We start from the raw sequence: 22,254 nt of genomic DNA on the forward strand, positions 1-22,254 counted from the left end.
GTGTTTAATAAGTCGTGGTACTTAGATATACGGCGCATTTTTTAAAACGCAATTTCTTTAGTACACTCATTTTAAGCTTTTGACTAATTTTTGCCTATGCCCAAGGTGCTCGTTCGCATTATTATTATTATTTTTTTTTTGTACTTATTCCCGAAACCTGAAAATTCAACTATTTCACCTTTTAATTGTATGCATTCAATTCTTGCGTTTTTTTTTTTGGGTGCTTTACTGAATAGAGGTTTGCCACACTTCCCCTTTAAACATGTGCAATGTGTACATACATACATACATATGTACATATGTAGGTATATACTCAGGTAGATATATGCAAGCGTTCCTACGAAAGATGTTAATGATTATACAATGAAAGCACGCCACGATTTCATACACCTTTGAACTTGAAGCTTCTGCGTTATAATTTAAAAAAGTGTTTAAAAGGCGCAAGTGCTTCAATCACATAAGTAGTGCATTACCGGTGAATTAATTAATTACATATCCACATACATACATACATACACAAGGTTTTAAAAGCTTACAAGTAAAACATAGTACGTAGTACATAAAATGTGAACTTCTAGATGACAAAGGAAGAGACATCAACTGAATAGACATTGCAGTTAATTAATAAAAACCAAAATAAATACTTTACTGATCTTAAAGCATAATTTGTTCTAAACGAGTGCATTTTCATTTTTGAGATATACATACATATTTTTTTATGCAATTTTTTTTAACTTACTTTCAGGATATATTCCGCAATCAACATCGACTCATACGCTTCATTGAGCAATCCATACGTTTGTGCAGTAATCAGTCACTGAAAACTTTACAAAAGCAAGCTAAACAGAAAGCAGAACCTGAATTTGAGATCACCGCTTCCATTTCCGCCCAATATACCGTTGCCCCTGAACCTATCAAGCATGATAAAGATGTTGGCCAACAATTCGCGGCCGCACAATTATCTGTGCGTTTGGCATCGCCGCAGCAGCTGCAACCGAAACCGGACAGCGATGAGATGCTAGGCTTTGGCAGAGTATTCACAGATCATATGTTGAAAATCTACTATCATCGGAGTTTGGGTGGCTGGCAGCGACCTGAAATTACACCACTCGAAAATCTTGTGGTGCATCCCGCGGCAAAGGTGTTACACTACGCTGTTGAGGTAGGTGAAGTGGTTGTTGAATTCATTGTTAGGCTATTAATAAGCTAATATATAAGTAAAAGTTGTCTATTAGCGGTCCTGCTGGTTAGTTAAGTTCGTTTTTGTTTTCGTCACGTTTTTTAAAGAATACTTGAATTCTTTTGACCATAGCCTTAGATGTGTTGTGGAATGTATCAGCTTCTAACTAAATATTTAGCACGTAAAAGATCAATGAGTGTGTGTCATTACCAGGACCGGGGAAAATAAGCAAAAAAAAATCAATTTTCAGCGCCTAGATAAGCACTAAAACACTGACAAATATAACTAAAAAGGCGTCTTACAAAACATTTTAAAGGTTACACATAAGGCACAAATTCAGATTGCTTACAGCTCAGCCTCATTACAATAGACCGTTTGTTGCCGGATCTATACACACACGCATCGGTTCCGTCCTCCATCTCCGACCCATCTGTGTACCAGTCTATATATCTGGGATTAAATTGAGCTGAACCATTCAAATATATAAAAAATATTGAAACAGTGAACTTCAAACCAGAAGCGACTCTAGATCCGCGGGTGAACAAATTGTGATTGATCCTTTGGCTGAGATTAAAATCAACCTTTAAAAGTTTTTTCGAACGTGAAATTACAGTCTTTTAAGTGCATTTGATGGGCACTCCAACTTAGTATCTTATCGAGGATGATTCCAAGGTATTTGACTTCAGAGTATTCAAGAAATATCTCTCCCAGGGTGACCGAACCAAGTTTTGGCTTATACATTCTTGTAAACGCTAAATGAACAGCTCATATCCTGAAATCCTTTTTGAAGAGTGTGGCGTCCGCTTTGTGGCATGTAGCGTCCACCTGCTGGAACCACATGTCCTTCACGTCCATACCATTCAATTCGCATTCAACGCGCAAGCCGAAAATCAAAACGAATATTAATTGAATAATTACTTGCTTATAGGCGCTTTTTTATTACCCGGTAGTATGATGAACGCGGGAATGAGGAACCTTTGCCTTGAACTTAAAAAAAAAAAAAAACGGTAAAGTCATGGGATCACTGAGGCATATTAAGTAGTGACTGCATAAGTTAAAGATTACATTGCCACAAGAAAAAGTGTACGGATCTGGGAATAAGACATATGTATCCCTATGTATTTTAAAGCGTTGGATCCGGCATCGGAATCAGTCTAACGGGTCTGAGTTCAGCCCTCACTTTTTTTGAGTTTAGGAAAAATCCCAACGTGTTGTAGCGAAACGGACTTCAAATTTAGATACATAGGAACGCATATCCCTCATTCCCAGATCCTGAGAGCTTTTTATGTCGAGCTTTGTTATGGGTTACACAGCCACACAAAAAAAGTGTCGGGGTTCCTTTAACGAATTGAATACGAGTACGTTTTGCTCCTACACGTCAGGAGTTTTTTCTTACATCAAGTTTCTTGTGGTTAGGGCTGAACCCAGACCCGTTAGACCGATTATGATGCAGGATTCGGATTCATTGCGTCAAAATACATAGCTATATTCGGAGTTCTCTTGAGGCTAAAAGTATACTTGAAATTCGATTATCTATCTCCTAAGTTCTGCGGCAGTTTAGACTCATACATTTAAGGATGCACTGAACTACTGCTATTATCGTGTATTAAAAATTAAATACATGAAAATTAATAACATATACTAAATTTTTTCCAGCTTATCATTATGTATATATGTATGCACATTTGTATTTCATTTAAAAAGTAAATTAAGCCCTTCAGAAAAACAAACCAATTACTAGGAGTCAGAACTGTTGCCAAGCGATTACATGCTGATAAGCTGTAACTATCGAGCCCTAACCGCCAAAATAACGTAAGCGACATTTTTTTTCAAAATTTTCTTTTTGATGCAGAAATGCTTCTAGATGCTCTAGGAATATTTCTGCATCAAAAAGAAAATTTTGAAAAAAATGTCGCTTACGTTATTTTGGCGGTTAAGGCTCGATATGTATTTGTAAATACTTATGTACATATGTATGTATGTACCATGTAACGCTTATTTTTACTTTTATTTTGGTTAGTGTTTATGATTGTTGACCTTCAGAGGATTGCTTTTCACTTTATTTTCATTAACTCGGAGCATTCAGATGAGAACCCCATTTAGACCGAGGTGCTGGAAAGTAGGCTTTGCAAAGAGATAAACACAGTAAATGGATTTCGAATAGATATATTTTTCGATGTGAAGCAATCGTTAGAAGAAAGGATATTCTGCTACTCAGATCTTTGTGATAACAATGTATCTTAAATAGATAATTTCACAATCAAATATGAGCTGGAAGATCAGAAAACAGCAGGATATCAAAACAAATAATTGTTTTCTTATTTATTTTAGTAAACCCTTTTTTATTATATATGTACATACACACATATATACTAAAAAATCTATAATCCGCGCACTTTTTCAGCTCTTCGAAGGCATGAAAGCGTATCGAGGTGTTGATGGCNGATTTCACAATCAAATATGAGCTGGAAGATCAGAAAACAGCAGAATATCAAAACAAATAATTGTTTTCTTATTTATTTTAGTAAACCCTTTTTTATCATATATGTATATATATACTAAAAAATCTATAATCCGCGCACTTTTTCAGCTCTTCGAAGGCATGAAAGCGTATCGAGGTGTTGATGGCAAAATCCGTATTTTCCGGCCCAACATGAACATGAATCGCATGAATGTTGCCGCCAATCGTTCCGGTCTACCCACATTCGAAGGTGAAGAATTCATCAAATGTCTTTCCCGCCTCATATCAATCGACTCTGAATGGGTGCCACATACCGAAGCTGCCAGTTTATATATCCGCCCCACACTGATCGGTATCGATCCGATGCTTGGTGTCGCCTCCTCAGATTCTGCCCTGCTCTACACAATCCTCAGCCCTGTGGGTAGTTACTTCAAAGCCGATAACGATGGTGCAGTCTCACTGCTCGCGGATCCACGCTACACAAGGTGAGTTAAAAAAAATTTAAATACATAGTTACTAACTTCACAAAATTTTAATTTTGATTTTGTTCTCCAGACGCCACTATCCAACGCGCACTGATTGCGAAAATCGAGTTAATTTTTTTTTTTTTTGTATGGATACGTTTTCGAGATATTTGCCATTTACCGTTATTCAGCTCAAAAAAAAAAGCGTTGTTCCACTTAATCAGGAATATCTAACGAGCCAATCAAATAACACGAGATATGGGAAATGAAAGCAAATAAAATTCTGCATAAACTGTGTATACATCACTTTTCGATAGCCCGGACAGTTTCTGAGAAATTAATTAATCATTACAGATTTTTTTTGATGGAAAAATGCAAAAAATTTAAACTTCAACAGAGAATAAATTCAAAAAATAACAGTTCCTGTGTAAATATTTTGCACTTGTGTTAAAGCCTGTTCCTTTGAAAAAAATGTAGCTAACAATGCAGAAAATAGATGGATAAATAAGAAAATAATGGTTGGTCAAATGAAAATGCGCAAGAATTTATTGTATGAAATATGAGCAGAAAAGAGTGTTACTCATGCGCCACGTAGACCTGAAAGGTAGAGTGTTTGCATCGAAAACAAGAGGTGTCAGATATGATTAATTAATGTCTCAGAAATTATAAGGGTTATCGAAAAGTGATGTATATACAGTTTATGGAGAATTTTATTTTCTTTCATTTACTATTTGTTTAAACTGAATAAAGGTAAATTGCAAATATCTCAAAAAGTTATCCATAGAAAAAAGAACAATCTAGATTTTCGGAATCACCGAGCAATTCTATATAGGAATTGGATAGTGGCATTCATAGAACATTTTTGCTGTAAACCAGTGCTTTTAATTAAATTTCATATGTACATTTTTATATGCATAGAGCGTGGCCCGGCGGCGTGGGTAATCGTAAAATGGGATCCAACTACGCACCTACGATCTATGTACAAAAAGAGGCTGCCCAAAAGGGACTCCAACAAGTATTGTGGTTGTATGGCGAAGATCATCAACTAACCGAAGTTGGCACAATGAACATATTCATGTTCTACGCCAATGAAAAAGGAGGTAAGCGACTGATTTCTCTTTTTTAAATAGCTGCGCACAGTTTACGAATTTGGAAAAAAGCCACAAAATTAAATATCTTCAGAACGGGAAGAGATAACGAAATACATTTTTAGAGATGCAGAACTCTGGAAAATTAGTCGCGTTGTATAAAAGAATTACCTTGACCTTTTAAATTAACTTCAAATATAGTACGTTTTAATTTTTTTTTTGCCTGAAACCAGTATTCAAAAAATTTTTAAAAAAGTATCGAAGTCCATTTCCATGGTCGCAAGGACCAAACGAACCATTAACATTTTTTTTTTAAGCAAAGAAGTAATTTTTAAGCACAGCACAAACCCGACTTCAATACTCATATAAAAATTTAAAATTAGCGTTAATTTCTTTTCAATCCAATTATCGGTACCACCTTTCCTATGAAAAATTTATCGAAATCGATTAACGTGGTCGAAAGTTATGCGGTAACATACATAAAAAAATAAAAAGTAATAAAATAGAATATTCCGACGAACTGATAACCTTCTGATTTTTGTGAAGTCGTTTAAAAATACAACCGACTTCTATGCTCATTTAAAAATTTAGGAGTACCGTTAACTTTTCATGATCCAATGATCAGAGCTAAACCAAATTAGTGTATACATATGTACTTACAAGAAACGGAATTACTCCACAATTTGTCCGATATGTGGCGCGGATGTGAATATATTTGGAAAACCCGTATTTTTAATCCGATTTGGGGGTACAGTTTAGTAAGTGACCCAACTATTTCGGGGTATTGCATCCAAAGGGGTGACCCAATCCAAAAAGAATTTGCACACACTTATAGACAAGGGTCTACAAATTATTTTAACACTTATCTTTGTAATTTATGGCTACTAATTTATTTAGAAATTCAGTTTGAATTATACTCTTTCTTCATAAAATTCGGAAATTAGCGTACATTTACCACTCTTATTCTCCTTAAAACAACCACTTCCCTAATACATTTTTATATTCCGCTTCACTTTACACTTTATTCGATTAGTTATCACTTTCTATATTACTTTAACTTTAACCAATTAAACACAATTTATTAAATAAAAACACTTTCAAAATCACGCGTCTGCCCTTGGTTGCATATGCAAATTAATCAAACTCCAAAATATACCAAAGGGATGAGAGACAAGAGAATAGTATTAGGAATGGTTAACACTGCGCTGCGCGGTGCAATTGCGTTAATACCGCAGCCGGAGGTGCCGCGCCAACACCAATATATGAAAAGCGCTATCGCCATTAACACCAGAAACACATGAGACACACACATAATTCGCCTTAATTCTTTGAAAAATGACACGTACTTTATTTTTGCTTTTAAGTGGTGAAACTTGACAATTTTAAAGATTTCACTCAAGAATGATGAAAATATCCTGGCATTTACAACATACATTCCTAGCAATTAAATTCGGTTGGCGGTACAAGCGGTGCTCAGCACCCAAAATTAAAGAAATAATGGACATGACACCGCTGAATGGTGTATTACACTGTATGACGACGGGCACTGTGGTGACCCTCAGATGGCGCCATGTTCAAATCAGCACACTGCGCTATTGCGCTGCGTTAGTGCGCTGACACCACAGGTGGCGCCGGCGTTTTGAGTGAGCGCTATAAAAATTGCGCAATTACCCATGGCTACCCAGTAAACATTAAAAATATAAACATTTCCATGGAAAATATGAGTGTTCTCTGCAAAAGGTGTTCAGCCCCCCTTCTTTGGCAACACAGAAATGAGAATTCTACTTAGTGAGGGGTATAATCCCTAAGTGCGGCCGAAGACCGCCTACGCAAAAGGTGCTCTCTGCAAAAGGTAAAGTAGGGACTGTCCCCTTTCGAATGAGGCGGTTTAGGGGGCCATGCCAACGCCCCCTCCCCCATCCACACGAAACGGAGGGCCCCGATTTCCCCGATTTGGTTCATAAATATTCAGAACCTACATTACTTGATTGGAAAGAAGGAACACTACCGAAAATTTAGCCAATAGTGGGTGCGGGGTTGGTTTTCTCTTTTTTTCCTTAATTATGTGTGAGAAAATTTTTGGAAGTCATCGATAACTATTACTTTAAGATTTATATAATGGAAGTTTTTTCATAATAATTATCAGGGAGATAAATATTATAAAAAAAATTTTATAATATAAGTCTTATAATAAAAATCTTTGAAGACTTAAAAATTTTTATCTCTCTGATAATGATTATAAAAGGACTTTTATAATATAAGTCCTTGAATAATATTTATAGATGACTCGAAAAATATTTATCTTAATATAATGATTATTTATTGACTTTTATTGTTTTCTCTTATAATAGTTATGTCTCTGCTTGTCTTAAAAAAAAATTATTAGGTACTTGTTTTAAGTCGAAAATTTTACTTTTCAGATCAAGGTAATTTTTCATTCAATCAGACCTTAAAATTACTTTCAAAATTAAAAATTTGTTTAAGTTTTTGTTTCACTTAAAAACAGCCTGTAAGACCTTAAAAAAAATTTTAATGAATTCCTTCACGCAAACCATCACAAATATTTGTTTAGAGCTTTAAAAAAGTTCGTAGCGCACTGTTTTCAAGTCGAAAAAAGAAAACAATTTTAAACTTCCTTCATTTTAAGGTAATTTCAAGGGTCATAGAAATTATTTTATTCAACGGGACAATTTTTTCATTCTGCATCTCTAGAGGTGTAGAATTTATTTCGCGTTCTCGAGATATCTGATTTTTTTTTTACAAAATCGCTCACTTTGCGGAGAAGGCTCACATTTGTATGTATGTTCATACTAACAATTATTAATTTGTAGAAAAAATACTAGTCACACCCCCACTCAATGGTCTAATCCTGCCCGGTATTACCAGAGACTCGATCCTAGCGCTAGCCAAACAATGGGGCAAATTTGAAGCACGCGAGGAAGTGATTACCATGTCACAAGTCTGCGAGCTGCTTAATCAAGGAAGAGTAAGTTTTTCATTTTGTTTTGTTTTTGTCTTTTTTTTTGCTAGAACAATGTCTAATTACATGATACCCCCTTTCTCACAGCTATTGGAAATGTTTGGCACTGGTACCGCCTGTGTTGTTAGCCCCATCAACCGAATTAACTACATGGGTACGGATTTGTACATTCCCACTATGGAACAGGAGAAACCCATTCATGAAACGATACGTAACACACTAACGGGCATTCAGTATGGCAAAATAGAGCATCCGTGGGCGGTGACCATAGAATAACTAAGTATGCATTCGGGCGCATGGCAAATACAGTGCAGCACCACCATAATTTTTCAACTGAAGTTGAGAGATTCTTGGCAAAGGAATCTGTATTAATAGTTTTTGTGTTTTTTTTTTGGTCATGAATAGCTTCACTTGCTACATATGACTACTTACTAAATACTTATGAAGCTTATGGTATGGACTTTGTAATGGTTACTATGTATTCTACTTGGGATATGGAAAACTCGAATTTGAAAAAGTTTTCTAACCAAATATTATATTTGTGTTTAGGACTTTTCGCACACCAGAGTCAAATGCTCTTAAGTACTATGTATGTTAAGGTGGTTCTTAAAATATCAACATCTAAATTTTGCTCTAGATAGAAATTGAAGACATCCACGAAAATATAAAAATGTTCAACAAATTTTTTGGGGTCGCTACCAGGGTTTAACATTTTTCTTTTAACTCAAAAATACGACAAAACTTTTACTTGAAATCTCATGGATAGACATATTATATAAACTTATTCAAAAAACTTTTCAAACCCTAGTAGCAACCCCTAAATATATATATTTTTTTTTCATTTTAAAATTTTCGTAGTTGTCCTTATTTTGAACTTAGAAGCAAATAAAGGGGTGACCCATAATTCTGATATATTAAGGACCACCCTTATGTATGTGCCTTAAAAAGTATGGTATTGGTGTGAAATTTTACTATAATTTTAAGCATTTATAAGATAGAAAATAACGATGGTAAAACATGCATAGGGAAAAGTCCTTTAATAATTTAAAGACTTAATAATATTTACATATTTTCTACTATATACATTTGTATAAGATTTAAAAATATTTATTTTCCGTTTTTAGTTAAGATAGTTTTAGTTAAGCTTACCAATCTAGTAAAATTAAAATATATGCCACAAATCGATAGTGATTGCTGAAGAAAAAGTTTCAGAAAATTGTAAAAGTCTTCCAACAATATGTTTTCTAAAGTTTTTTTTTTGTCAAAACATGCGTGATGAAGTGTAATTATTTCACAAATATTAAAAAATGTGCAATTATTAATACAAAAAACTAAAATTTTAGTTTTGCTTGCAACACTGTCTGACGCTCCTTATGAATGGAAGATATAAACAAATGGCGAAGGTATCGAATATATATGTAAGTAGTTAAAAATTTAACTAAATTATTGGATAAAAAAAGCTAAGTACCAGAGTCAAGTGCATTTATTAGTTTAGACATTATTGACCTGACGGCCTTTATATCATATTTTGTTTCGAAATTCAAAATTGAGGTTTTCTTTCGAAAGCTTTGTAAATGAGGTAGGGTGATCCTTAAAATATCAACATCTAAATTTTGTATGGGGTACGCCTTTGATATTTTGTTCTACGTACAAAATCCACCAACATTTCCAAATTTTAAACAAATGTTTAAAGGTCGCCTCCAGAGTTTGAGGAAATTTAAAGTGTTTTGTTTTTGAAATCGCAAAAATTTTTCCAAATTTTGACATAAAATCTCCTATTTTTTCGATTTAGGAAAAAATTAATTTTTTCAAACCCTGGTAGCGGTTTTTATGTAGTACGTAGAACTGCATAACGGGGTGCCCCTGATGCTGATAAATCAGGGACCACCTTAGTATACAAGTAATTTAATGAATAATTTTAAAATGAAAACAAAAAATTGTTATGTAAAACGTCTCCCTACAAGGCTTCCAAAAGCTGTGAATTTTTTAGCAGAATTAAAATCAAATACATATGTACATATGTACATATTTTTAAAAGAATTTATGTATCCCTATTTTAAAGTGCATGCAATAAATTTATGCTTGCGCTTTAAAAAAAAAAAGTACTTTGAAATAAAAAAAGATTGGATTTTTTTTAAATTTGAAAGCGACATACGAAAGAAACATAATCTGTATTTTATTTTACAAAAGGAGGGATGTGAAATGAAACCAAAGTGTCACTGAAGATGGCACTATGCCGAAACTGGTTTGTTGCGAAACGAAAATTAACAATGCATATAAAAAAAAATTGTAAATGCTGACAAAAAGGTCTACAATTTTGCTAAAAATTTGGCGATTTTTTTATAAAAGTTTAAAACTTATGTTTAGGTGATTTATATCATAGAATGAACTATATTTTTATAAAAAGTTAACGAAACAAATTTATGAAAAACATCCTGAATATTGAAAATTCTTCTAGTAGGGTCAGCGCACACATTCGAATCTTAAGTATTTTTGCAAGGCAATTTCGAAAAAAAATGCCCAGAGGTGGGGGTGCATTGTGTATACTTAGAGAACTGAAGAGGGAAGCGAGGCGTATATATTTTCCGCAATAAAAAGAGAGACCGAAATACATGAAATCGTAATGTTTCCATTAACGACACTAAAGCCCCATTGCGGCCATTGACGTGTTTATTCACGTGCTGGCGAAATAGAATACCGCAGACGATGGAATAATGAGCTGTATGAGCGTTGCAACAACAAAGACATAATGCAACGAATTAAAATACACAGCCTAAGCTGGCTCGGTTATATCGTACGAATGGACACAGACGCTCTAGGTACCTGAAAGTATTCCACATAGAATCCGCTGCTGGTAGCATAGGAAGCGTGTTACCACCTCTATGATGGAAGGACCTAGTGGAGTCAGACTTGGCTCCAGTGGTAGTATCAGTTGTCACCACGGCATTACTAAGCCCTGCTTAGTCGTTGCTAGAAGGGCGGAAGGCAAGGTAAATTAGGGCTTCGTTGAGCTATTTTGTCATTACAAACCATTTTTACAGAATATAAAAGTAATTACGGATTTTGTTCGAATCCTAATGAAGGGTCAATATATTTATAAATAATCTGATTGGTTAACGTCTATAGAAAATTTGTCTACTAGTTTATGCGTTGTAATATACGAGATAAGAGATTGGGCCAAAGGGCTGATATTGTTGCAATTACATGCATACATACATATTTATCATGACTGGCAAATGTTTTTTTTTTCGATTAGGCTACACTATGAAAAATGTTGTGTAACTTTCAATACCTTTATAACACTATTATTATTACTATTCCTTAAACAGTACCATTTAAAAAAATACAATTAATGCACCGTTACTTTCTCGATTAAAACAAATATATTTTATTAGTTTCATCTTAAATTTTTTGATTAAATCTCGAATTAAAATGTGCATGTGTAGACATTTCAAAAATGAATGAACACATTTGTCATTGGATGCTTCTTGAATGGATTTTTAAAACAGCCATATAACAGTAAACTTAATAAATAGTCAATAACAATAATTTATACACTTTTAAAACTTTTCGACAAAGTCAATTTAGCAGTACCTATTTTCCTTTTAATAACTGCTTACCTGATTTTTCAAAACATAGTAAATGTACGAATTATTTGCAACTTTTATTAAAAGGAATCGTAGCGGAATTGCTGATTTTCTATTTTCAGTAAGTGGTAAATCGGTTTTGAATGCATCAAAAAGACACGTTATTTTTTAGTTTTACAGTGAACATTTTAAATTGGTTTTCATATTTGTTTATTTTTAGTTGATCGAGAATTGTTTAGAAAATTTAAATTTTAAATAAGTTGTGTTCTTTTGTTATGTATGCATATGTATGTATTTTTCAGATCCTTAGTATTGGCTATAACATATTCATATTTTTTTAATATATTTTTATTTACTTGATTTCATTACATAGATTATATAGTCAAATTTAACATTTCAAGTTTTGGATTTTTTGTTGATTTTTATCAATTGTTTTCATTAAGAAGTTTCGTTTACTCATTACGTTGTTCTGCATTAGAATTGTGTTTTAAAAGGTAAAAATCTTTTGCTGCTGTCTTCAGCTGTTAATTGGAATACAAATCTTTTTGCTTAAAATAAGTTTTGTTTTCATAACTGATATTAAATCAAAATTTTATTATTTAGTAAGTTGGACTAGATACGTTTTTGTTGTTGTTTAGAAGTTTCAGTTCAGCTTAATAAAGGAATTTCCAGACAACACCATTCTGTAACTTTTAAAATGTACAAATCGTGTGATCCCTGCTTAATGAAAGTTTTTTCCAACGTGCGCTTAGGAAACCCTTTAAATGCAGGAAACATATACATACATAATAACTTAAAAAAACTTTCAACTTGTGGTGCAATATTGCTTGCTTTGATTGCAAACAAAATCTTTTTTTTTATAGCTTTCGCAGATATTATCTCTAATTTGGTTTATCAACAACCACTTACTCCTTTGAATGAGTGCGTATTTGGGTTAGTTTAACGATACATAATTATTAAATATGCTCACACTTTATAAGACTTCAGGTATAATTTTCAATATTGCAAACTGTTTCACTATTTCTTTTATACTAATTGCCTAATTTCATACTTGTTATGTTTACGCATTAAATATACACTTTCATTCATATGAATGTGCGCATAACTGTGGAGCTTATGAGCACACCTTTCATCACTATTAAGACAATTATTTTAATTACTTAAAACTCTAAATTCAAGTCTGATTTTTAAGTCTAAACATAAAACTACATATACAAAAATGTATGATTTAAAATATTATAAACAAAAAAAATCGTTGGCATTTGGTTATTATTTCAATGAAAATTAAAGCGAAATATTCCAAAATAAATATACACACTTATAGATATGTATCTTTACAAATTAATCAAAGGATAAATGCGCACATAATATCAACTAAATTGAAAATTTATCATCACAAATAAGGTGCGAATACAAAATTGTACATAAAATATTTTTGAATGATGAAAACAATGAGTTACTAGAATTTTACTACTACATATTTGCTCAGTCATCAAATCCTATTTCTATTCTCCTTCAATAAATGCTATTTAGGCCTTGAATAACTGTGGAAATTCATTAGCAATCTCACGCACAAGCTGTTGATCTGATGCGCTACACTCGGTCTCTTCACAAAAGATGCGTGTAAATATTTTCATAAAATCTTGCTTGCGATGCTGATGCTCCGAATAATTTGTGTTGCGCAAAATGCGTCGACATAACTCCAAATAGCAACGCCGCAGCTGAAAAGTGTGAATATACAGAACAAAATATATATCAATATAAAACGCATACAAAAATCACATATGTATCACTGCAATTTTACCGGATTTCCCGCGCATAAATCGGACAGTTGTCGTACTAGTATGTCAATGAGCACTTTGTTATCGTTTGTATAAAACATGCCAGCAGTATCTGGATTACTAAATATATCGATAAATATTTTTAGTACTGAATTTATGCTCTCAGTTGAATGTTTCAATACCCTTATGGGATCCTCTGTAAAAAAAAACGAACATAAGCAAAATACTGCAATAGTGAAATACATATGCAGTAAAATTGTAGTCACCTTCTCTATTTAACAGCAAAAGAATTTTTTCTGTGAAAACTTTCGCACTTGGCAAGTTCTGCATAGCTTCCACCACAACATTTTGTGAAAAGTCAGTAAATTGCAAATTAAAGGCCAGTATCAATGATATAACCATGTCAACAAGGCTCTCGGGGTTATTGCCTTCAACGATTTCCAAAAGAAAACTCGCAAAGTGTACGCCAAGGTAATCTGAAAGGAAAAAAAAATAAATATTAATGCAGTAAAACAAAATATTAAAGAGTACAGATGTAAACCTATAGTCACACTACGAAACAAAAATTTAAAAGTGTCTTAACTTAGAGTCTAGTTTATTTCTTTAAAACTGTCCACTCGGAATTCGGAATACAATATTTAAAGTGGAGCCTTATTTTTATACATAACAGGATATCAAAACTTATATGTATTTCGGAGACCTCTGAGGCAAGTCATTTTAGCACGCAAACGTCGTAGTTCAGTAGTTTTACATAAAAACATACATCCATATGTATTTAGTAGCAAAAAGAGATTTAAATTTTTAGTAACGGATATTTTTTGGTACTATGTGTGAAAAACTTGAGTGTGATAACTTTTATGTGTGATATCTGGTATTTAACTAAAGCTTGGAAACCAAAACAAGTATATAATAGTTAAATCAAATTTTTACTCACCTTGATGATTAACTGGCATCGGTTGCCCCATGGAAAATATTATTGTTAACATTTTGACAAGTTTCTTAAATTTATCTAGGTTGGCAAAATTGGTTTTCATATCTTCTACCTGCAAAACGAGTCAAATAGATGTACAATAGCTTGGTCAAATATTTTAAAAGGCATCTTTAAAACTTACGATTTCTAATGGCAATACAGATGTTAGTAAAATATCGACTATAATATGGTCCAAATGGCAAGCAGCAGTAAACGTTTTCAGTAGTAGCTGTTTTATCGGCCAACGCGTTTCCATTTGGTAATACTGCACTAGATTAATAAGCACCTGGTACTGATCACACGACATTTCATAGCAACTAATATTTTCGTCTGCATTGTTCTAGAATAAAATATATCATATGCACACAAATTAATGAGACATGACATATATTTTAAATAGAATTCAATTATTACAAACCAGTATTTCTACTAGCTCCTCCAGAAATTGTATAATATCTTCCTCATCTTCGTACAACATCCAAGAGCGTTGTTCAGTATCGTTTTTGCAATCAGCCAGCTGTGAAAATATGTACTGTAAGCGTTTTGAATCATGTGTCATACCCAGCAATGCTTTCGGAGTCTCCACTTTATCAGTCACATGTATCGCCACCGCCTCTAAGTATGGATTTATGGCACCATTATACAATTGCTCTAGACTAGTTAAGACAACGCGTAACGCCTCACATGACAAATCAAAGCTTAGATTTGTATTGCGTCGTATTATATCAACGATTTGGTAAACATCCGATGATTCAATTTTTAAATTCGCCCGAGTCACTCCATACATGGCGGCACTTACAGTGGCTGTGGAATTGGCGATAGCGCCGGGCTGTACGGCGCTATCTTCACTATCAAGCGCTTGACTATTCTCTACACTGTTAGTAAAATCACCACGTCCATCGTTCGCCAAAGTTGTGCCATCACGACCATCACTTATGGGCTCACTGCCATCAGATTTTTCTGCAACTTTTTCATCATTGAAATTTTCACTGGCATCTGTTAAAGTATTTGCGCCCTCGATTACACCGTTTCCACCAACACCGGCCCCATTACAACTGTTATTGCCACCACTACCGCCACCACCAGCATCGCCTGCTTCACTCTTTATATCACTGCCATTCTGTTTTGAATAACTACTATGTAGAGAAGATTCTTTTTGACTCGATTCTTTGTATGTGGTCACCACATCTTCGCTGGTTGTCGTTGTAGTTGTAGTAGTCTCTGAAGGCTCCGATGTGATGCTGTTGTCCTGTGTGATATCACTGCCCTTATTGTTCGACTGTGATTGTTGCGACTGTTGTTGTTGCTGTTGCTGCTGCTGCTGCTGCTGCTGAAGTTGTGATTGCTGAGTTTGTATCTGCATAGTGCCCATGCTAGTGGATTCCTGCATAATTTGAGGTATTACAACACCTACAGCAGGGCTAGACATCGACTTTTTATTGCTATCCAAACGGTTGGAACGTGGAGGACTTTGTGGACTATGTGGTGTTTGTTGTGCGGACGCGGATGTGGCACGATTGCTGTGTGATTTAGAGTAGTTTTTCTCACTAATGCTTTGCGAGAAAGACAAAGAAGAGTCGCAGTCACGTTCCGAATAGTCCTGAAAGATATATATATATATATATATATAGGTGCGATGGGCGCAATATTTACATGAACTTACCAAATATAGTTTTTCCATGGACATTTTCTTTTCACGCAGCCGCTCCAATAGTTCTTCTTTCGGCATGATTCCATTGATTTCCGTCTCTTTAGACTTTTCAAGTGACTCAATTGAGGAGTTGAGGAAGCTTATTAGAAAATCCGGTTCAACCTTGCAATTAACGGAAAGAAAATTTATATAGTAAAATTGATGAGCTTGTGATACAATTTTGAACTACATAGAAAGCATATATGTAAATATTATGATTATGGTACGCGAGTAAGTGTTGAGTTTTCGAGCTGAGCTCATTCGAATGTCCCTATAATAAGCAACAGCTGTACAGAAAAATCACGATCCCTAGAAAATCAATGTAGTTGTTGTTATAGCAGCATGAAAATTTCTCCCCTAAGAGTTTTCTTGGGAAAGGTGTTCGAGTGACAGTCCTTGGCCGGACATAAATCTGGGTCNGAAAGCATATATGTAAATATTATGATTATGGTACGCGAGTAAGTGTTGAGTTTTCGAGCTGAGCTCATTCGAATGTTCCTATAATAAGCAACAGCTTTACAGAAAAATCACGATCCCAAGAAAATCAATGTAGTTGTTGTTATAGCAGCATGAACATTTCTCCCCTAAGAGTTTTTTTGGGAAAGGTGTTCGAGTGACAGTCCTTGGCCGGACATAAATCTGGGTCACTCCGGTTACGAAGACCAGACTGTCGTGCGAACGGGACAGGGCGGATGCGCTTACTTCATTCCCACGATAGCCGGTTCTACATACCGAAATGACTCGGGTTTTACCCGACAAAGAGCTGCTGTTTCGGCGATCTAACCCCGTTTAGGTCGGCGAATTCCCTCAAAAGTTGTACGTCCATAGGGCTAAATCTGCTTCGCATACTTCTGCTCAGGGCTGGCATCGAGTCAAACCCTGGACCAGAAACCTACACCTGCTGCGTGTGCCAGAGACGACTATATCATAACTCCACCTCCGTCAGGTACAACTCCTGTAACGGGTGGAGTCCCCTCCGAGTTTGCTCAGGCCTTACGACTTACAGGAAATGGACCACCTCATTCGTGGCCCTTTGCTGCCTAAACCGAGCTGCCTCCACGATATACCACAGTCCGCCTGAGCAACTCAACACAAACACTACCGCAACACAACACAACACCAACACCACAAACACAATAGACCACAGACCAGAATATTCCGTAACGTCACATCAGTCAAGTGCAACACTTGCCTTAGCTGGTGTCCCTTTAGGGCATGTTCAGGACTGCGCACAACGCGCGATTGGCCGAGCGACTATGAGCACACGAAGATTTTACGATTCAACTGTAACGGACTACGGAGCAAGATCGAGGAGATTCATGGGTCAGCATGGACTATTAACAGCAGAGGCCCAAGAGACGAAGTTGCACGGCAATTTAACCCTGTTGAATTTCGCCGGATACAACGTGCANGCAAACCCTGGACCAGAAACCTACACCTGCTGCGTGTGCCAGAGACGACTATATCATAACTCCACCTCCGTCAGGTACAACTCCTGTAACGGGTGGAGTCCCCTCCGAGTTTGCTCAGGCCTTACGACTTACAGGAAATGGACCACCTCATTCGTGGCCCCTTGCTGCCTAAACCGAGCTGCCTCCACGATATACCACAGTCCGCCTGAGCAACTCAACACAAACACTACCGCAACACAACACAACACCAACACCACAAACACAATAGACCACAGACCAGAATATTCCGTAACGTCACATCAGTCAAGTGCAACACTTGCCTTGGCTGGTGTCCCTTTAGGGCATGTTCAGGACTGCGCACAACGCGCGATTGGCCGAGCGACTATGAGCACACGAAGATTTTACGATTCAACTGTAACGGACTACGGAGCAAGATCGAGGAGATTCATGGGTCAGCATGGACTATTAACAGCAGAGGCCCAAGAGACGAAGTTGCACGGCAATTTAACCCTGTTGAATTTCGCCGGATACAACGTGCACCGTCGAGACGGCGAGCGAGACAATGGTGGAGGTTTAGCGTTCATCACGCACCACACCGTGCAGTATCGTCTTATTGAAGCCGACATCGACCGCAGGGATACCATACTAGAATGTCAGGGTATTGCTATCCGGTCAGGCGATGTTGAGCTCGAAATATTTAACGTATACATACCCCCTGTCACCAACTGCCCGGCAGGATATCACCCTGAAATAGGTGCGCTACTCAGAGGTGAAAACCGAATGGTAGTTGGTGACTTTAACGCACACCACTACCTTTGGCACTCAAGCCTGTCGAATGATCGCAGGGGAACACACTTGGCTGAGCAGATAGACGACTCGACATTCGTTACAATGAACGACGACGCATCCACCAGGATTATGGACAGCTGCAGTCGCTCGCAGGTCTGATAAACAGCATAAAGTGGCGACCTATGTTGACTTTGGCATCAGATCATCTGCCTATAATCATCTCGATTGATGAACCTGCCGACTTTGCTTCCGCGGATCACCGAACCAATGTCAGCTTTTCTAAACCGGCTTGGAATGGCTTTGCGGATGTTACTGAAAGCATCTTCACTGCCCTACCCACACCAACCGACGTTCACGTAGGTGAGCGTAAGTTCCGCAGGTTTTTCACTGCTGCTGCCATCCGCTTCATCCCACCAGGATGCATTTCGGACTCCCGTCCGAATATTCCTGCTGGCACGGCTGTCCTAGCCGATGAGCGTGATAACCTTCGTCAGGCCGATCACGGAAATCCCCGTATCAGGGATCTCAACACCGATATTCGGCAACCAGTAAACGTACATAAGAGGAAGAAGTGGGAAGAGCATCTGAAGACCTGTAACTTCGCCTCTGGTGTGAGCAAGCTTTTGTCAACCGTGAGGTCACTGCCCAATCTGCCAAAGCGTGACGACAGAGTCGAAATCTCCTTCGGCGACCACGCCTGGGTGGGAGATTATCTATCCAAGGTCCTCAACCTGTATATGGTCACTCTCATCATTCCAGACATCTGGAAAATGGAGAGTGCTCCCACTGCTTAAACCGGGTAAACCGTCCAACAAAGGAGAGTCCTATCGTCCGATTACTCTCTTTTCCCCGGTTGCGAAGACACTAGAGGCCATTCTACTCCCGCACTACACATCAGGCATCAATACGGCTTCCGGCAGCAGGTTAAACTCGTACTAGGGAAGAGTATATGCAGATATGCGAAACGAATTCCCGGCATGCGTAGAGACACCCCATGACTCGAAACATCTCTTCGCATGCCCACTGAACGCCACTCTACTAACGCCTTATAGACAGACCCCATTGAGGCTGCACGCTTCTTGAGTCTCCACTTAGTAGAGCTTGACGACAACGATTGAAGGACTAACCGATCTAGGCGGGGTTGTTGTAGCCGCTACAACGACAACAACAACAATGCGCTTACTTCTTGTTGCTCTTTTGCTGCTGTATTAGCCTAGGATCGTGTTATGTTAGACTAGGTTAGGTGAGCTTCGGCAGCAGCCCTTTATGATACACCTTTACTGATCTTTGATCATCTACATAGTAAATAAATAAATTTTTGGCGCTTATACTTTTAACAAGTGCTTGGCCGAGCTTTTCTTTAATTTGTGTTACACAAACAGAGAAACCTACAATTTTACGCTTAAAAAGCTTCTCTCTTGGTCTAAATACTCTCGGAGGTTTGCTATTGGTTTCCGAGAGATGACCATTGTTAGAAAAACCTTTTTACCAGCGAATAAGCGAAAACACTTCCGGCCGAAACATCATCTACAAATTGGGGTAGAGGCTGGGCCCAACTCTTTACAAATGAGTAAGCGCCAAATACAAAGCAGAAGAGCATAGCACAATCGAGGATGTTTAAGCGAATTGACGTGGGAAAAAAACGCGAAACTTATAGACAAGTTTCCATCATCATCATAAATAGTTATTTACCAAGGAACAATGACAAGGAAAATCAGCATTGTGTGCAGCATGTTTATAGTAAAATTGTATAAAAGAAATATCCAAGGCAAGGACATCAGTCGCCAGCCTCCGTTATGAAAATTTTATTACTTTTATTGTTGTAATACGAAACCAGTAAGAAAATTAACTTCCATTCGGAACGGAGCTAAGGGAAATTTACTTTGGATATATTTAAGCAAACATGTGCGATTAAGATGTTTTTATCCTGAGAAGACTACTTCACTATGAAGAGTTAATTCACGCCGAATTTTCGGACAAAAATTTATTTTAACTGCCGAAAGTGAATTAACATCCCTGTGCATAAATGGCCCTAAGAAAAAAATGCGAATTAAATTATGAAATTGCTAAAATTTAAAGTTATCATCACCAATCATCAATTCAATAGGTCCTGTTTGACAATTTTGAAATTTGTTGCCATGTTTCAATTCAATAGGTCCTGTTTGACAATTTCGAAATTTGTTGCCATGTTTCCCTACAGAGACACTCTGCCGTCCTTGTGTGCGTTGATTCCAAATTAGATTGAACAAACGAGTGTGTGTGATGCATAAAAGAACTATAATTGAATAAGGTCATCCATGCAAAAACAAAAGTTAGAGGAACAAAGCAACAACAAATCACAAGGGGTGTCGACGACTTGTAAATAAGTAAGCGACATTATTAGACTAATGAAATGCTCTTCCACTTGATTGCCTGCAAAATAGTGAAAAATGCAGCTGCCTCCATCAATTTGACGCTAGCAGCAATATAAACAAGAGCACGCTAATCTTTGTATGTACATTAGACCGTATCACGATGTATGGGCCAAAACAAGTTCAATTCGTTCCAAGCGATTTTTAACACTCAGATACCATGTTTATTAGCGCGGGCCGAAAATCCGCTTTTTTAGAATTTTGAATGGTAATAGCAAAAATATGGTTCGTCATGCTCTAAACGCAATCTATGTGAAAGACGACAATTTTTGGTCAATATCTTAGGCTCGCCCAAGTCCATCAAAATTCAACTTAACTTACTTCGATTCTCTACAAAAAAGGTCCATATACAAAATTATGTAGGACTAATACTTTCGAAGATATTTGCAATTTTACTAAAAAAAATGTATTAATTAACGAATTTATTCATTTTTATTTTCTGAGCACAATGAAATTTGATGGACTTGGGCGAGCCAAGTCAAAGACCAAAAATTGTCATAATGAACCATAATTGCTATTATTTTTTATTATTTATTTTTATTACAGTCATTTTATTTATATATTTATTACAGTCATTTCACCTATATACATTCACGCATATACATTTGAAATATGTATTGCAAAATTAATATATAACAAAAGTAAAATTAAAATTAATGCTTAAAATAAGTTAACCCATTACACTTTACCTTCTAAGTTATATAATAGTTTATGTATAATTAACTTAGATATTATCAATCAAAATTCTAAAAAAAACGGATTTTCCGCCCACGCTAATGTTTATACATATGATGCTTTAATTCGCTCTAAGTCAAACCATGTTATTTGGACACACACATGTAAACACAATCTTAAATCGAATTGAAACTTTTAACCGTGCCACCATAAATCGCATTGATGAGTCCGCACCATATATGTAATACTTCTATATCGGCAGAAAGATAGCTATCTTCTCAATGTGTAAGCGTTCCGAAATCAAAACGAGACAGTCTAGTATCGTTTTTGTGTATATATAATGCACGTGTATGTGTTCGTGTTTATTTATTTATCTTTACTGTAATTTTTGGACGGTACTAGCTGTTGCAGCCAATATAGGAGTATTAAATATATACATATATGGTCCACACAGTTCTTTCATGCAAATCTGTATGAAGTTAAACATTTAAACAGTACGCAACTTATTACATTTAGNGAAACAAGTAAAAAAGCCTAAGTTCGGGCGAAGCTGAACATCAAATACCCGGCGAACTTTTCCGAAAACTAGTATGTTCAGTTAGACTTAATGAGATAAAGTTATATAGTTATAGTTTCTTTTGAAGAGTTATTGTGAGTATCAATTTACCGTTATATGAAAAATGTGCATAATTTTAGTAGGATTTCAAAAAATTCCCACGTCTAGCTTTTATGTGTCAAGTACAATAATTGTGGCGAGTTTGGTACA

At 36.1% G+C, this 22,254-nt stretch overlaps 2 protein-coding genes across 3 annotated transcripts in view; one reads left to right on the top strand and one right to left on the bottom strand.

The window, feature by feature from the left end:
- Positions 1-745: 745 nt before the first annotated feature.
- On the top strand, positions 746-8,833 carry Bcat (Branched chain amino acid transaminase; the record flags this gene model as incomplete). Its single annotated transcript, XM_017629269.1, has 5 exons — positions 746-1,162; positions 3,771-4,126; positions 5,024-5,205; positions 8,025-8,179; positions 8,261-8,833. Coding segments are annotated over 5 exons (1,299 nt in total), but the record flags the coding sequence as incomplete, so codon positions are not given.
- A 3,797-nt stretch (positions 8,834-12,630) lies between these two features.
- LOC108373398 (NCK-interacting protein with SH3 domain) overlaps positions 12,631-22,254 on the bottom strand; it is a 15,207-nt gene continuing 5,583 nt past the window's right edge. The window contains exons 4-10 of one of the 2 annotated variants that reach the window (XM_017629270.1): positions 16,175-16,324; positions 14,930-16,111; positions 14,654-14,851; positions 14,476-14,584; positions 13,808-14,017; positions 13,565-13,737; positions 12,631-13,481 (exon numbers count right to left, since the gene is read on the bottom strand). In XM_017629270.1, the coding sequence (XP_017484759.1) occupies positions 13,290-13,481; positions 13,565-13,737; positions 13,808-14,017; positions 14,476-14,584; positions 14,654-14,851; positions 14,930-16,111; positions 16,175-16,324 (2,214 nt within the window). In that variant the 3' untranslated portion in view covers positions 12,631-13,289. Of the gene's footprint in view, positions 13,482-13,564; positions 13,738-13,807; positions 14,018-14,475; positions 14,585-14,653; positions 14,852-14,929; positions 16,112-16,174; positions 16,325-22,254 lie in introns of those variants that run through there. The other variant, XM_017629272.1, reaches the window with a different exon arrangement.

Source organism: Rhagoletis zephyria, unplaced genomic scaffold, assembly GCF_001687245.7.
Source record: "Rhagoletis zephyria isolate East Lansing unplaced genomic scaffold, Rhagoletis_zephyria_1.1 Rzeph_scaffold_06660, whole genome shotgun sequence".
Classification (NCBI taxonomy): Eukaryota; Metazoa; Arthropoda; class Insecta; order Diptera; family Tephritidae; genus Rhagoletis; species Rhagoletis zephyria.